At 49.1% G+C, this 16,438-nt stretch overlaps 1 protein-coding gene across 1 annotated transcript in view; it reads left to right on the plus strand.

The window, feature by feature from the left end:
- LOC115080662 (zinc finger protein 665-like) overlaps nt 1-16,438 on the plus strand; it is a 202,676-nt gene that overhangs the window by 89,565 nt on the left and 96,673 nt on the right. The window contains exon 6 of the mRNA XM_029585002.1: nt 2,400-2,485. Coding sequence (XP_029440862.1) covers nt 2,400-2,485 — 86 coding nt within the window. The remainder of the gene's footprint in view (nt 1-2,399; nt 2,486-16,438) is intronic.

Raw genomic sequence — 16,438 nt, forward strand, 5'->3', positions numbered from 1 at the left:
TAGCTCTCTGCTTCAACGGCAGGGGAGAAGAAAAACAACCAATAAGGGCTGAATAACATAGTCTGGGTAAACAAATAAGTATGGGTGTAGCTTGCTTGTTGCGGCGGTTACTACCCCTAACTAATCAAGCTTGATATTTCACTTGGATACAGCTCCATCACTGCTCTGCATTAATGTTGGGGGTGAAAGGGTAATAGAACCAAGGGTTGCTAAGGAGCCAAGAGAAACAGATAAGTATGAAAGGAAAGAAGTGTGAAGCTTGCTGGGCAGACTGGATGGGCCGATTGGTCTTCTTCTGCCGTCATTTCTATGTTTATGATGGAATCCAGGAAGCCTTCCACTAGGAAGTCTTACGATCTAAAATGGAAGAGGTTCTCTGTGTGGCGTGAGGGACATGGGTTGGATCTGTTTTCCTGCTCCAACTCGAAGCTTCTGGACTACCTCTTGCACCTCTCCGATGCTGACTTGAAGACCACCTCCATGAGGGCCCACCTCAGTGCTATTGGGGCCTATCACCGAGGGACGGATCGCTTGCCCATCTCAGTATAGCCACTCATGGGACGCTTTATGCTGGGCCTGGTTCAGCTCATGCCTCCAGTCCGGCCCCCAGCAGTATCCTTGGACCACCTCATGAGGGCCCCGTTTGAGCCCCTGTGGTTTTGTGACCTGAAGCACCTGTCCTGGAAGGCCATCTTCCTTATACAAAATTCTTACACAATAAGGTGGTTCTGCGCACGCATCCTAAGTTCCAGCCGAAGGCGATGACGGAATTCGATCTTAATCAGTCTATCGTCTTACCCACTTTTTTTCCAAAGCCATATTCACACGAGGGCAAGCGAGCTCTGTACTCCCTGGATTGTAAGAGGGCTCTAGCCTTTTACCTAGACTGTACGGCGGGCCATAGGCAGTCCATGCAACTCTTTGTCTCTTTTGACAGAAACAGATTGGGAGTTGCAGTGTCTAAGCAGATTTTATCAAACTGGCTAGCAGATTGTATTTCTTTCTGCTATGTGCAGGTGGGACTGCAGCTTGGGGGCCATGTCAAGGCTCACTCTGTACGAGCCATGGCAGCTTCGGTAGCCCACTTGCGTATGGTTCTCTTGGATGAGATCTGCAGGGTTGTGACCTGGGGTTCCCTCCACATTTTTGCCTCACGTTACTATCTAGACAAAGATGGCCGACGTGACAGCAATTTCAGTCAGTTGGGCCTTCGTAATCTTTTTCATCTGTGAAACCCAACTCTCCCTGCCTCGGGCCCTTTGTTCAGGTTCAGGCTGTCTCCCAGTGTTCTAGCACCACTGATTTTTATACACGTTGGCACCTGTTAAGTGCTAGCTATCTTATGGTTTTGGGAGCAGCCTGTAGCTACGTATTCACTCATGTGCGGGTTTCGCGAGGACTAAAATCCTGCTTGTCCTTGGAGAAAGCAGAGTTGATTACCTGTAACAGGTGTTCTCCTAGGACAGCAGGATTTTAGTCCTCGCGAAACCCGCCCATCACCCTGTGGAGTTGGGTTTCTCCTGTGTTTATTTTTCGTGAATTCTATATTATAAGACTGAAGAGTGACCCTGCGTGGCCGTGTGGATACTGACATACTGAGCATGCTCAGTGTGCCAGTCAAAGTTTCCAATGATGTCATCCATGTGTGAGGTCTGACATACTGCTGTCCTAGGAGAACACCTGTTACAGGTAAGCAACTCTGCTTTATTTGTGAAATAAGTATCTGGTAGCAGTAATCCATGTCCTGGTTAAAGGAATGCCGAACTACTGTAAGTCACTTGACAAGAAAGAACTGCACAGTGTGCAATATATACCAAATGCTGCGGCTCCTATGCTACTGAATCTAGAGTTACATGACCATATCAGACAGAGACTTCAGGAGCTGCACTGGCTGCCTCTTGTGGCAAGAACTGAATATAAAATACTCTGAAACCTAAATATTTTCAAAAGCGTGAATGAAATGTTCTGGTGAGAGTTTCATGTTCCTTTGAGAAACCTTTACTGCTTGTTTCTTCTCCTTCTGACAGATATTATCTGGAAACTTTCCTGCTTTGATCCTAAAGTCAGGAATTTGATCCCCAGGGAAAATATGATTGTGTAGAGACTTATCTTGCTTTCAGAAAACCTGGTTCTGTAGCTCCCTAATTGTTTCTGCTATAGAGTCAAATGTTACTGTGCATTTACTGGTTCTTTCTGTTTTAGTTCTACTTGGTTTACCAGGCTTCTCCTTTTGTTGTATTCCTGTATCTATTTGTCTAATTTCAGAGTGTTATTTGTGTTTTGTTTTTATTGTCTAGTTCCTGCTGTTTTATTCTTGTGCACCACCTAAAATCTTCCAGAATTAGGTGATTTGCAAATAGGATCAAATAAAGAAATACATTTTCCCAATTTTCTAATAGGCAGCCGAAATTACAGTCCCGACCCCTCTGCCGAGATCATGAAAATGGAAGAGCCTCATGTCGGTGTGCAGCTGGAGGGAGGAGCGGTGAGCAAAATATTCTTTTATAATGAAATACGTCATGTAATCTCTCAGATGTGCCTCTGGGCAGGCTTAAGGTGCCTACATAAAGTGCCTTAAAGTGAAGGAATAGAGGCACCTAAATAAAGCTCCTAATTAAGGTGCATAAACTTAGGGGAGGGATTGACTTGCCTAAATTTAGGCACCTTGGGCATCCAGAGCTGGAAATCAGCACTGAGTTTCTAACTTCATTCCCCTGCCCTGGTCCTGCCTTTGTCCCAGACCCAGCCCAGTTTTAAGTTGCCTAAATTAAGACACTCAAAGATTGTCAATTTTTAACTTCAAAACTAAGAACCTCAGTATTTTGTTTTTCAGACTCAATATGTTTATGAAAATAGCTCAAAACTGATATTCTCAGTGCAGCAGAGCTCAGAATTCAGCACCCCTCTTTTCTTAGTTCTGGATTGGTTGCAGTGCTATGAACACGGCATGTGTTCAATCCAGAACTAAGAAAAGAAGGGTGCTAATGTGCTGATCATCATCAGAAATTCCTTCAAGTGATATCTTGATTATTTTAATTGCCTTCCTATTTAAAGCAGTAGAAACACTCACCTTTGCTCTATGTTGTGTCAGGCCAGTCCATTACACATGGCTTATGCACTCTTACCAGCAGATGGCGATAGATATCAAGAGCCTCACTGATGTCACTCCTTATATGCATCCATGCTGACACCAGCCTGCCAGTATTCTCTGTCTCAGCAGATGGTGGACGTGCTTTGCATGCTGGAAGCTGAGACCTGGTTAGGCCGGATGAATAGGAAAATTATGGTGGGGAGCTCCAGAGGTGATAGCTGAGCCACCCTCCCTCAGTTGAGCAAGACTCAAACTCAAAGACAATGCCAATAGGCTTGGCCACTTCTGAGGTGATAGCACTGGGTTCCCTCTCTCAGAGGAGCACCCCAGAGGACAGAAGGAATACCCGTGTGAGTACTTGTTGGCCCTCCCCCCACCCCCCTTTCTCTTCTCTGTAGATGGAAAATGAGGCGGAAGTCTTTTTACTTTTATTCTTGGTTTGCCTTCAGCTTAGTCCTGTTAAAAGAAAAGAGCAATAACCAAAAGAGAAGAGGACAGGCTCAGCTCCTTCAGTGAAGGCTGCACGAAGTAGTAGCAGGGCCGTTTTGAAATGGATTTCCTGCATGTTAAAGGCAGAGATTTGAGCTTGTGGCAGCACAATTAGTGGGCAGTTGTGCTATTCACTGAGCTCTGCAGCAGTCCCTTGGAGTGTGCAACCTCCCGATGGTGGCAGGGATTGCATTAGGGGCTGTATCGAGCCCCTAAGGGGAGCTCTTTGTGGAAGCACAGTGAACGTGTTTGAGTCCAAGCTACCTCAGGAGGTGCAGGAAATTATTCCCGCTTGACTGTGGTTGTGGTATGTGCTGGCGCTGCTTGGGGAATGGCGGCGTTATAAAGCGCCGTTACTGCTGCCTTTGGGAGTGCACTCACGTCGGCAGGGCTTGCTGCATTGTTATGTTCCTGCCAGATTTTCTTCTCAGAGGTGGGAACAGTGGCCATCTTGCAGCACAGGAGAGAGAGAGCAGAGTGAGTGAACTCTCCCTCTGAGTTTTCCTGTGCAGTGTCGCGTCCTGTCCTGTTTCCATAGATGTGCCTTTCCATTTTATCTGGTGTGGAGGACAGCTTGAAGATTCGTGATTGTAATTTTATTTGCCGCAGTGCTCTGTGCAAAACTGAGTATCGTCACAGGGTTTTCAATGTTTGTTGTTTTTTGGGGTTGCCTTCTATTTGCAAGGGCAGTTCAGAAGAGATTTGCGTTGAGGATCAGCTATGCCTCTGAAAGAGAGCAAGGCTTGCCTAGATGTACAATTATCCTCACAGTTTCAGCTGGCTCTAGACATAGTTCTTCCCGGCGATCGACAGAGGAAGATCGCCTTGTGGCACAACATCTTGAGCTCAGGAGAAACCGTCGAGGAGAGGGCTGCAGACTCCGTGAAGTTGGTCCTGGCAAACATCGAATCCCCTGAGGAAAGGCATTCTTGTCTGAAACATGTTGGGATAACCTATAAGAAGATGGACATACCAACCAAAATCGGGGAAGTCTGTTTTTATACCCTTTATTGACATTCTCATTGAGTATTATGGAGTAAATTTTTGCGGTCACGCATTTAAAAAATTGTATTGCCACGGAAGAGTCCTTTAGGTGTTGTTAGGGACAACACAAGTTTACACAGAAAATTTTCAAAAAATAATCGTTAAAAGTTCATTGAGGAGGAGGAGGAAGGTTGATGATTATAAGTTCACCTTACGGAGGTGCGGGGCACCTACACCATGTATGAAACCTTTCTCTGACTCCACTTAATATTTTTAAATCTACACATATGATAAAAAAGTTTTCACCATTGGTAGTGTAGGTATTTACTTTATTAAAAATAATTTTAGTACACACATTATTCATTCAAAAGTTTATTCAATTGCTCTGCGATAGAGCGGAAGCTCTTGATTGTTTTTGTTTAGTACAGCAGTTCGCGGCAGAGGGGTATCTTTTGATATTGATTAGGTTTGTCTAGACATAGTTAGCCTGTTTCTACTTTGAGCAACATACAAAAAAAAAAGGCTTCCACTACTGTGGGTCTCCTGGTCCATATCAGTAGGAACCTTGTTGGTTTTTTGTAGGTATAGAACAACTTTTTGAGTCTGATGGATTATGGGTGTGTTCCCAGTGCGCTCATAGATGGTAACTTTAAAACAAGCATACAGTTGCCAGTACGCAGGAATTTTAAATCGTGTGCTCAATTGCGTGCGTATGATTTATAATACCCCTCTACCTTGTGTATATGTGCTCCTAATTTTAAGCGGTTACTTGAGCAAATGTGTTTTGCTTATCTTCCTGAGGATTTTCTTGGCTTTAACGTGCGCATGGCTTTTAAAATTCACCCCATATTGTGTGAGCTTAGCATTTGTGGCTGCCTTGGGATTCTTGGCAGAGCTGCTTCTTGGAGTGGAGGTCCTTCCTTTGGTCAGAGTTGGTTTTTCTGCCTCGGAACCTATTGATAATGAGTTCAGACCTCCGGTTTCCCATTTCAGCAGTTGGGGTTTCCCCTGCTGGTTTTAGTGCATAATGTACCCTTCCATTACCTTTTCTCTTAAAGGCAAACCCTCTATAGGAGGGTGCTGTGCTTCAAATAAAAAAAAAGTGTAAAGGTCTGGCATGTCAAATGCAGGCATGAGACAAGGCACAGCAGGACCTCTGTGTCTCAGTTGAGTAGCTTGATTATCAGACATTTGCTTTTGGGTTTTTAGGGGCTTCTGGGGTGGCTGTGGAATTGGCCAGCCAGTTCCATCTCTAAAAACTTACCAGAAATTCATCCTTTCATTTCAAGAGTGGAGGGGCAGAGGACGCCTCAGCAGTAGGATCCTCTTATGCTTTGCAAGGAGCATTTGAGGGTTCTGTCTTCATACAGAGATAGGTAGCCACGTGTTGGAGTTGGTCCTGAATTACTACAGTTCAGTCGATCCTGGTCTTTATGCGTGGCGGACCTGCTTAGGAGTTCTCCCATCTCAGTTTCAGACACCTTCTGCTTTCCCCTTGTCCATCCGCCTCAGAGGGTCAAGCCATAATGGGTGTCAACAGGATTTCTTGGGTTGAAACTCATAGTGCTGATTCCAAGGGGTCAGGTAGGGCTTAGTCGCACCGTTAAAGATCTGGATCAGATTGACTTCTTGCAGGTGGCTCACTTCAGTTTGGAGTTCTGAAAATTATGGCAAGATGGAGAGGAGCATTTTCTGGCTTCTCTAAACTTGACGAAAGTTTCCCTTTGCCTTTCAATTCAGAGCCAGCCTGTGACTCTATACTCTAGACGCTGGCCTTGAACTGAGCAGTTCTCAGTTCAAGATCAGAGATAATACCTTTCAAAAGTGCTTCCTCAGATTCACAATGCTGGTTTGGCATTTAACTATTTCAGGTGCTGCCCTTTGGCCCGAGAAGAGCAAGGATGTATCTTTGCTTTGCACTGTTGGATCACCATTTTCAGTTTCAGGCACTACCTTTTTGGTTGGCAGCATCTCCAAAGACATTCTCCAAGGTAATGGTAGTGGTGGTGGTGGGCTTACAAAAAGAAGGAATCCTGGTTCACCCATACCTGGATGATTGGTTGATCTACGTGAAGTGCTTCAAGAAGAGCCAGGTGGCTTCTCGGAGGGTGATACAGTTGTTGCATGAGCTGGGTTGGGTTGTCAACTTGACCAAGAGCAGTCTGCATCCATCTCAACACCAGGTGTAACTGAGTGCTCAGTTTGATACATCCATCCGACGGTTATATCTCCTGGAACAGTGGATTTGGAAGTTACAGATCAAGTCAGAGGGTTGCAGACACTTCAGACTCCATCGGTATGGCTTTACCTTCTGTTGCGAGGTGGAGCCTTGGACCAAGACGAGGTTGACACTACCTGCAGAATGAGGCCCTCCTGCAGGTCCTCATCGTCGACAGGCGTTACTGGGTGATGCGGAGACCCAACTGGACCTTCACCAATACCAGCCCTTGTTCCCCACAGGTTGAGCCCTTGGGTACTGGGGCCGGTTGGACTTAGGCACAGGTCTCTGGGCGATGAATCTGATGATGATGATAGGTAAGGAGGAGATGGGCAGAAGATCGGGGCAGGCAGCAAGCAGATGAATCCAAGAGGAGGCCGGAGGTCAGGGAAGGCGGCGAAGAGAACCGAGTCCAAAAGGCAGGCAGATGGTCAGGGCAGGCAGCAGACAAGCAGAAGTCAAGAGAAGGTACCAAGGTCACGCCAGTGAGTCAGGCCAAGGAACAGGGGCCCGGGGCTAGCAGCAGGAACACGGAACCAGAAGCAGGAACGCGGAGAAGCAACTCTCATTCGAGGGAGTTCGACCTGTTGCTGAGGCAAAGGTTTAGCAGCAGGGACTGTTGTTAAATAGTCCCAGGGGTTGACGTCATCATCCGGGGCCACGGGAAGTTATCCCGCCGTGGCCCCTTTAGATCAGAGAGAAAGCCGCGCATTCCTAGGGACAGCAGCGGCCGGCTGCATAGCAGCATCAGCTCCCTGCTGCGCTGGGAAGAAGTGGCAGTGGCTCCCCAAAGCCGCGAATAAGGCTGGGACGCAGCCAGCTCAGGGTGTGAGTGAGGCTAGTCGCATACGGCCATCTGTCGCAACAGTACCCCCTCCCCAAGGGCTTGGGCTTCTTTGGGTGAGAAGCAAGGAACCTCTTTAAGTAGTGACTTGTCCAGAATATTGGATGCGGGTTCCCATGAATTTTCCTCTGGGCCGTACCCCTCCCAGGATATTAGGTACTCCCATCTTCTGTTTTGGCGGCGGAAATATATTTCTTTTACTTGGTCTTCTTTGGAGAAAACCTTTTGTGGATCAGGAAGTCTCCAGGTCAGCCATGACAGAACTCCTGGTTTAAGAAGGAAGATATGGAAGACGTGAATTCGTAATGACGTGAGGAGTTGGAACTGATATGTGACTGAGCCAGTCTGTTGGAGGATGGAGAAAGGACCAATATAACGAGGTGCCAGCCTCATGGAGGGTACCCAGAATCGTATGTTGCGAGTACTCAACCACACTTTATCCCCGAGTTTGAACTGCGGGGCAAGGCGCCGATGTTTGTCTGCCATTGTCTTTGCTCTCTGGACGGCCTTTTGGATCATGGCCTCAGTTTGGGACCACAGTTCTTAGAGTTCTTGTGCGGTTAACTGGGCCACCAGAGAAGGGACGGACAAGGGTACTGGAAGTGGAAGAAGTGGTTGTCTCCCATATACAATGAAAAAGGGGGACGATCCCATATATAATGAAAAAGGGGGACGATCCAGTAGCTGCGTTGATGTGCGAGTTGTGGGAGAACTCTGCCCATGGAAGTTGTCCTGTCGCTCATTTACAAAGGCTCGCAGGAAGGTCTTCAATGTACGATTTGTTCGTTCTGCTTGCCCATTGGCCTGCGGGTGATAGGCCTTGGTGAAGTCCAGTTTGATGTTACACTTATGGCAAAATGATTGCCAGTACTTGGCTGTGAACTGGACACCACAGTCAGAGATGATGTGGCGAGGTAGCCCATGGAGGCGGAAGATATGAGAGGTGAACAACTTAGCCAACTCAGGTGCGGATGGAAGAGCTGGAAGGGCGACGAAATGAACCATTTCCTAGCCTGTAGTCAGATGGACTCAGGACCAGTGGGTTATGTGCTTTTCTGATAGCAGATGGGAGATGGAGTCAGATTTCAAAGATGACGTCACTCTAGATATATTCCTGCAGTGACAGCTCTTCAGTATCTCTCCATCTCCTAGCAGAGGCAGACACTATCCCACACACTAGAATAGTGTTAAGAATTACAGCAAAGAAGAAAATGAAACAAATTTTACTTTAAAGAAGATTGAGCCCCGCTCTCCTGCGGTGAAACCTAAGGGTCCCTCCCCCAGTTGAGAGCTCCTGAGGTGATTTCGATATCCCTCAGAGGTGTGCCTTGGTCCGGTAGCTGGTTCCCAGCGTGGACTTAGCCCCCATAATGGCTGAAAGGCAGCGGGTGCACATTCGAGCGAGGCGGTGAAGGCAGAGCCCTCTCCCCCCGTAGCTGGAGACCGTCCCGGCACACGATCGGTAAGCGCCGAGACCAGGTAAGCAGAAAACCTTAAATTCAGGTCTCCAGTCTCCGAGGCTCGGACTGCCGTACCCATTCTGTTTTTAATTCCGGCGAGGTAAAAAGGGAGCACCGATCGGGTTGAGCAGCCCTGGTTGGGCTAGGCCCCGATCCGGTGCAGGGGTCCACATGGAGACCCTCAGGGGCACCATCTTATGCGCGGGGGGCGTCGGCCTCATCTTCCCTTCTCGACCGACGGTATGTGTGAGGCAGGCCGAGCGGCTGATGCGCCTAACTTGTGCATGTCCTATACAGACGCTCGCACAGCTGCACGCACAACTGAGCCGCGCATACAACTGAGTGCACACCGCATGCACAACTACACGCACAGCTGCACTTACAACCACACACGCGCATTGAAGCTCATTACCTGTGCGCCTAGACATAGAGGATATGGCACCGGCATCCAAGAAGGCCAGAAGGCACTCTCTTTGCACAACCTGCCACATAAGAGCCATGCAGCCTGAACTGGAGTCCTGCCTGTGTCAGCATTGCGAAGAAACCCAGGGGGAACCAAAGCCTGGTCCCTCACTGTTGGGGGATGGGTCCAGAAGTGCTACAGACAATAGCTCCCCGGATCTATGCATCTTCGAGATGGCTTCTCCACAAGAGGGCACCTCAGGGGCCCCTATTCCGACTCCCCCTGGGATTAACATGGACCCAGGGATCTCCTCCTGGTTAGAATTTTTCTAAGGGCTGCAAGCCTTCGTTCAGGCGCAATCAGCCCTGGCTGCGTCCCGGGCTCAACCCCCGCCGGAAGCACAAGATCATCCCGGCCCTGCTCGGATGCCTCGAGACATGCCTCGCCTAACCAAGAATTTTCCTGACAGGAACCCAGACACCTCAGATGATGTTTTTTTTTTTTTGGAGTGTATAATTTATATATAGTGTATAAGATTATCCACAGTGTATAAGGTTATACACAGTCCATTTTTTAGTGTATAATTTGCAATGTTTCATATTATGTTCTTCTGTTGTTTTCCATCAAGTACTGTTCCTTTTCTCCTCTTCCTGTTTTTCCCTCTCTTTTCTCACCCCTTCTCTTTTCCTATCTGCTCCCCTCCCCCCACCCTGGTTTTTTGTATTTTCCTCCTTCAGTTATATTGTAAACCGACATGATGTACCCATGAATGTAGATATATAAAAGCTAATAAATAAAATAAATAAATAAATTATGGCTGCTCCCTGGAAGAAGGATAAATCCCTCTAGGCCTGGAACCATACCGAACCATGCTTCACTTCTTCCACAAGGATTAATTACCAGCCCTTGTTTCCCAGACTCTGAAGACTCTGGGTATTCCAGGCACGGATCCTATGGCAGAACCAAAGAAGAACCCCATCCTGGTGTCCCTTCGTAAAGCCTCATGCTACTTCCCAATGATGGAAACCATCCAGAAACTGATTGATCTGGAGTGGGATGCCCCAGAGGCCAGCTTCAAAGGGGGTCAGGCCTTAGAAGCCCTATACCCTCTGGAACCAGCGACCAAGGAATGCCTGCGTTTCCCGAAAGTGGACGCCATAGTCTGTGCCGTCTCAAAGCGAACAACCATTCCCATTGAGGGAGGGGCTGCAATGAAGGATACTCAGGATAGACGATTGGAATCCATTCTTAAGCAGGCCTTCAACACAACAGCAATGACACTGCAGATTGCATCCTGCTGCGTACTGGTGGCACGTTTCTGCTTGCTCCTCTCTAGAGAGGCAAATAACTCCGGAACATATACTGGTGAGACGAAGGAACCTGCAGCAGCCTTCCTGTTGGACGCAAGCTCGGATCTAGTGCGAACCTCAGCCAGAGGAGTAGCTTCTGTAGTGGCAGCCAGAAGACAACTATGGCTGCGGAATTGGTCTGCTGACGTGACCTCTAAAGCGAATCTCACAAGAATGCCCTTTAAAGGATCTCTCTTGTTCGGAAGCAAATTGGAGAAGTTAGCCAGCAAATGGGGTGATATGTTTAAATCCCCAGTGCCTCGGCTACTGGAAGACAGGAGTAAAAGATCTCAGCGCCCCTCCCCCAGAAGAACCAAGGGCAGAGGCTCACAACGCTTTAGACCCTACAGGAACTCGCAGTTCCAGGCACCTCGTCCCTCCAGAAGGTCCCAGCCCTTTCAGAACTGACAGACCAAGAGAGGAATAGGCCCGGGGGCAGGCTCCAGCCGTGCTCCCCAATGAGAATGGGCCGACCCATCCAAAGGAAGAGGAAATAGGGGGTCGACTTTCCCTCTTCTACCAAAGATGGGATGAGATCACATCGGACAAATGGGTACTAAACATCATTCGAGAAGGTTACTTTCTGGAATTACGCAGCATCCCTCAAGACAAATTTATAATGTCACCCTGCCACTCCCACTCCAAGAGACTGGCAATGGAAGCCACTCTGACAAGACTACTCAGTCTGAAGGCAATAACTCCGGTTCCTATGCCCCAACAAAATACGGAGCGCTATTCCGTCTATTTTATCGTTCCCAAGAAGAAAGGATCATTCCGACCCATCTTGGATCTCAAGAACGTCAACCGTCTTCTATGGATACTACACTTCCGCATGGAGACTCTTCGCTCCGTAATAATGGCAGTACAACCAGGAGAGTTTCTAACCTCTCTGGACCTCTCCAAAGCCTACCTTCGCATTCCAGTTCATCAAGATCACCAGCGTTTCCTTCGCTTTGCAATACTGGGTCACCATTACCAGTTCCAAGCACTACCTTTCAGCCTAACAACCGCCCCCAGAACATTCTCCAAAATTATGGTGGTCGTGGCAGCAACACTGAGGAAGGAAGGGATTTTGGTACACCCTTACCTGGACGACTGGCTGATAAGGGCAAAGTCTTTGGAGGAGAGTCGGCAGGTGACCAGCAGAGTCAAGAACCTACTGCAGGAACTCGGTTGGGTCGTAAACACGGACAAGAGCAGTCTGTAACCCTCTCAGTCTCTAGAGTAACTGGGTGCCCGTTTCGATATCAAACAGAACAAAGTCTTCCTCCCTCCCCCGAGAAGGAAACTGATGGAACAATTTCGACGACTGATGACCAATGCACACCCCAAGGTATGGGACTATCTTCAAGTCCTCGGCCTCATGGCATCAACCCTGGAGGTCGTCCCGTGGGCAAGGGCCCACATGCGACCGCTCCAGCGCTCCTTACTGTCACGATGGAACCCACTGTCCCAGGACTACTCAATTTGCCTCCAACTACGTTCTCAGCTAAGCAGAGGAGTAAGCCTATCCCCACTGAACTGGATCTTGCTCACCACGGATGCGAGCCTGCGAGGGTAGGGAGCCCACTATCAGGAACTGACGGCCCAGGGACAATGGAACAAGGAAGAGGCAGAATGGAACATAAACCGCCTGGAAGCTCGAGCAGTCAGACTAGCGTGCCTGCGATTCAGCCACAGACTCCGAGGCAAAGTGATACGAGTAATGTTGGACAACGCTACAACGGTTGTTTACATCAACTGTCAGGGAGGAACCAGGAACCAGTAGGTGTCTCTGGAGATAGACTCTCTCATGGCATGGGCGGAGATAAGCCTACAAGGGATCTCGGCCTCCCACATCGCAGGAAAAGTGTTGCGCTGGAGGTGGAGCACCTTTGTTGCTCTATCTCGAGGCCCGCCTAAGTCCTGCTGGCCCCAGCACCCAAAGGCTCAACCCGAGGGGAACATGGGCTGGTATAGGTGAAGCTCCAATGGCCTCTAGCTTCAGCTCACTCCACCTGCAGACGTGGTCGGAAGTAGCAGAGGTCAGGCTTGGAGAAGGCAGGCAAGGTCAGACGTAGCAGAGATCAGGCACCAGGAGGTCAGTCAAAGTACAGACGAGACGAACGAAGACACAGGAACTGGAAGACACTCAGGAACACAGGAACTGGAAGACACTCAAGAACGAGAAGGCACGGAGGCAACGAGTACTCAGAACCAACAGGGAACCGAGGAGACCTGTTGCAAAGGCAAACCTTCTGTGTAAGGGTTGAACTTTTATACGCTGAAAGTTCTGACGTCAGCATCCGGGTCCGCGGCCAGGTTCCCGCCATGGGCCCTTTAAAGGTTCTACTGTTGCTCGTATGCCTAGGGAGGGGTGTGGTGCTGCTGGCGGCGTCTCTCTGTGAACCCCGCGGAGAGGCCTGACAGATGGAGGCACCCTGGCTGGAAGTCCCATGAAGTGGAGCAGGGCTGGAGGTGCTGGCAGGAGCCTGAGGTTGGAGTCTGAGGCCCACTGCCACAAGGGACAGGGAGCTGGAGCCTGGCAATTGCTTGGAGAGGTGAGAGGGCCGTACCGCAGGGCGCCCGCGGGCGGCAAGCGTAACAGAAAAACATCTCAGCAGACTTCCTCAGCAGAGAGAGCCTGGACCCGGGGGAATTGACGCTGTCGACCACAGCCTTCCAACTGATAGTAAATCGCTGGGGACTCCCAGCCATGGATCTACTGGCCACCTATCTCAGTGCCCAAGTCCCCAGGTTCTTCAGCCGCAGATGAGAGCCACACTCCCATGGGATCGACGCTCTCATCCAGACTTGACCTTCCCCCCATGGCCACTACTGAGCAAGGTCATCCGCAAGCTAGAACATCACAGGGGACTAGTTCTACTAGCCCCGGATTGGCCAATTCGCCCATGGTACGCAGACATGCAAAGACTCCTTGCGGGGAGCCCTCTGTGCCTACCTCCACACAGAGACTTTCTCCAGCAGGGCCTGATTCTTCACGAAGATCCATCTCTATTCTCTCTTACGGTCTGGCCCTTGAGAGGACTCGCCTGAAAAAGCGCAGTTACTCGAAGGCTGTGACTGACACCCTACTCTGCGCATGCAAGTTTTCAACATCTCTGTCCTTACATACGGATCTGGAGAGTATTCGAAGCCTGGTGCAAGGACCGTGGGATACTCCCGCGGACCGCCAAGATCCCATTGATTCTGAAGTTCCTATAGGACAGTATGAAGAAGGGGTTGTCACTCAACTCCCTCAAGGTCCAAGTAGCCGCATTCTCCTACTTAAGAGCCGAAGTGGACAGTATCCGGCTATCAGCTCATCCAGATTTGACCCATTTCCTAAAAGGGGTTAAAAAACTCTAGCCACCCCTAAAGTGGCCGGTGCCCCTATGGAATCTCAATCTGGTATTAGACTTCCTAGCAGGGGCTTCCTTCAGACCAACGAGTGGTCTGTCACTACGCCTCTTAACATTGAAGACTGTATTCCTGGTGACAATATGTTCTGCTCGTCGCATCTCCAAACTACAGGTGCTATCCTGTCGGGAACAGTTACTTAGGTTCACTCCTGGATCCATACAGCTGCACATTGTCCCCTCCTTCCTACCGAAAGTGGTTTTCGAGTTTCATTTGAACCAAGCCATCTCCCTACCATCTCCGGATGAACATAAGGACTCGGAAGACTCACTCCTTCTTCACCATCTTAAATGTCGGCAGACTCCTGGTGCGAAACCTGGAAAGATCGGAACCGGTGCGTAAAACGGATCACTTGTTCGTTCTTCACAGCGGAAAAAAGCAAGGAGAAGCGGCCTCGCGGGCAACCATAGCCCGCTGGATCAAGGAAGTAATCAAGGCAGCCTATTTAGAGGCAGGAAAGCCTTTACCACTGCAGGTTAAGGCTCATTCTACTAGGGCCCAAGCAGTATCTTGGGCAGAAACCAAGCTGCTATCACCCGCCGAGATCTGTCGGGCGGCGACATGGTCCTCCCTTCACACCTTCTCCAGGTTCTACTGCCTGGATGTTCAGACCCTAGAAGACGCAGCCTTCGCAGGTCAGTACTAAGTGGGCCACGGGCAGCCTCTTGCCCTATCTGGGAGTAGCTTTTGCATGTCCCACTGGTCCTGAGTCCATCTGACTATTTATTTATTTATTTTTATTTTAATAACTTTTATATACCGACGAACGTTGGGAACATCTCGCCGGTTTACATATAACATCTACATTCTAGAAAATAGAGAAATTACTTACCTGATAATTTCGTTTTCCTTAGTGTAGACAGATGGACTCAGCATCCCGCCCACAGCTGCCCCAGAGAAGGAGGACCTCGGAAAGCAAACCTCGAGACTAAGCAAATACGGATAAGCAGTTGCCTACTCCTAGTTCAAGACACCCACAGTTTGTCCGGTGTCGATGTTAATTGGTTGAGTGCACTGGCGGTCTCCAGTTTTGAAATCAATTGAACCAGTTCAATCAAGTTTTAATCAAGTTTAATCAAGTTATTTAAGCAAAGATATATCCACAATGTCTTTTCGAAGAGAATACTGAAGAGCTGAGGTTACTGCAGGGGTATATCTAGAGTGATGTCAGCTTTGAAATCTGACTCATTCTCCCATCTGCTAGCAGAAGATCACATAACCCACTGGTCCTGAGTCCTTCTGTCTACACTAAGGTAAACAAAATTATCAGGTAAGTAATTTCTCCATTTTGGAAAAACTGTCGGTGATGACCCATATTATGTGGTTGCCGCTAGAAGGGGGGAGATCTACCACAAAGTCAGTAGATAAGTGGGTCCAGGATTCCTTGGGAGCTGGTAGCAGCTGTAACAGTCCCCAAGGTCATCCCACCAAAGGCTTATGTCGGGCACAGGTGGGACACGAATCCACATAAGCCTTCACGTCCCTGTCCATCAGAGGCCACCAATAGTGCTGTTTGAGCAGGGAGATGGTCTGGGCACGACCTGGGTGTCCTGCAACCCGAGAGTCATGAGACTATTCCAGTACCCGTTGGCGGAGTCGGGTTGGGATCACTGTCTTTCCCGGAGGGACAGTCTGCGAAGCGGCTAGCAGAATACGTGCTAGGTCAATGATTTAGCTAGTAGGTTCTGGGTTATCTTCTGCTCAAAAGACTGTGAGAGGGTTTCAGCTCTGATGTTTTTGGCGGCTGGTCTATACTTCACCACAAAGTCGAAATGACTAAAAAACAGGGACCAGAGAGCTTGGCGGGCATTCAGATGCTGGTTATGGCAAAGGTGCTCCAAATTCTTGTGGTCGGTGTAAATAGTGATGGTATGCTGCACCCCCTCCAACAATTGGCACCACTCCTCGAAGGCCAGTTTTATGGCCAGAAGCTCCTTATCCCCAATGCCATAATTCCTCTCCGCTGGGGAAAATTTTCGGGAGAAGTAAGAGCATGGGTAGAAGACCCCCTTGGCAGTGAGTTGGCCCAGAAACGCCCCGACTGCGATGGAGGAGGTGTCGACCTCCAGAACGAAGGAGCGAGTAGGGTCCAGGTGGTGAAGACAGGGCTCTTGGAGGAAGGCCTGTTTCAGGTTGGCGAAGGCGGTTGGTACCTCTTTGGGCCATTCCTTGGGAGTGGCTCCTTTCTTTGTGAGCGCTGT

Source organism: Rhinatrema bivittatum, chromosome 19 (assembly GCF_901001135.1).
Source record: "Rhinatrema bivittatum chromosome 19, aRhiBiv1.1, whole genome shotgun sequence".
NCBI classification, from domain to species: domain Eukaryota; kingdom Metazoa; phylum Chordata; class Amphibia; order Gymnophiona; family Rhinatrematidae; genus Rhinatrema; species Rhinatrema bivittatum.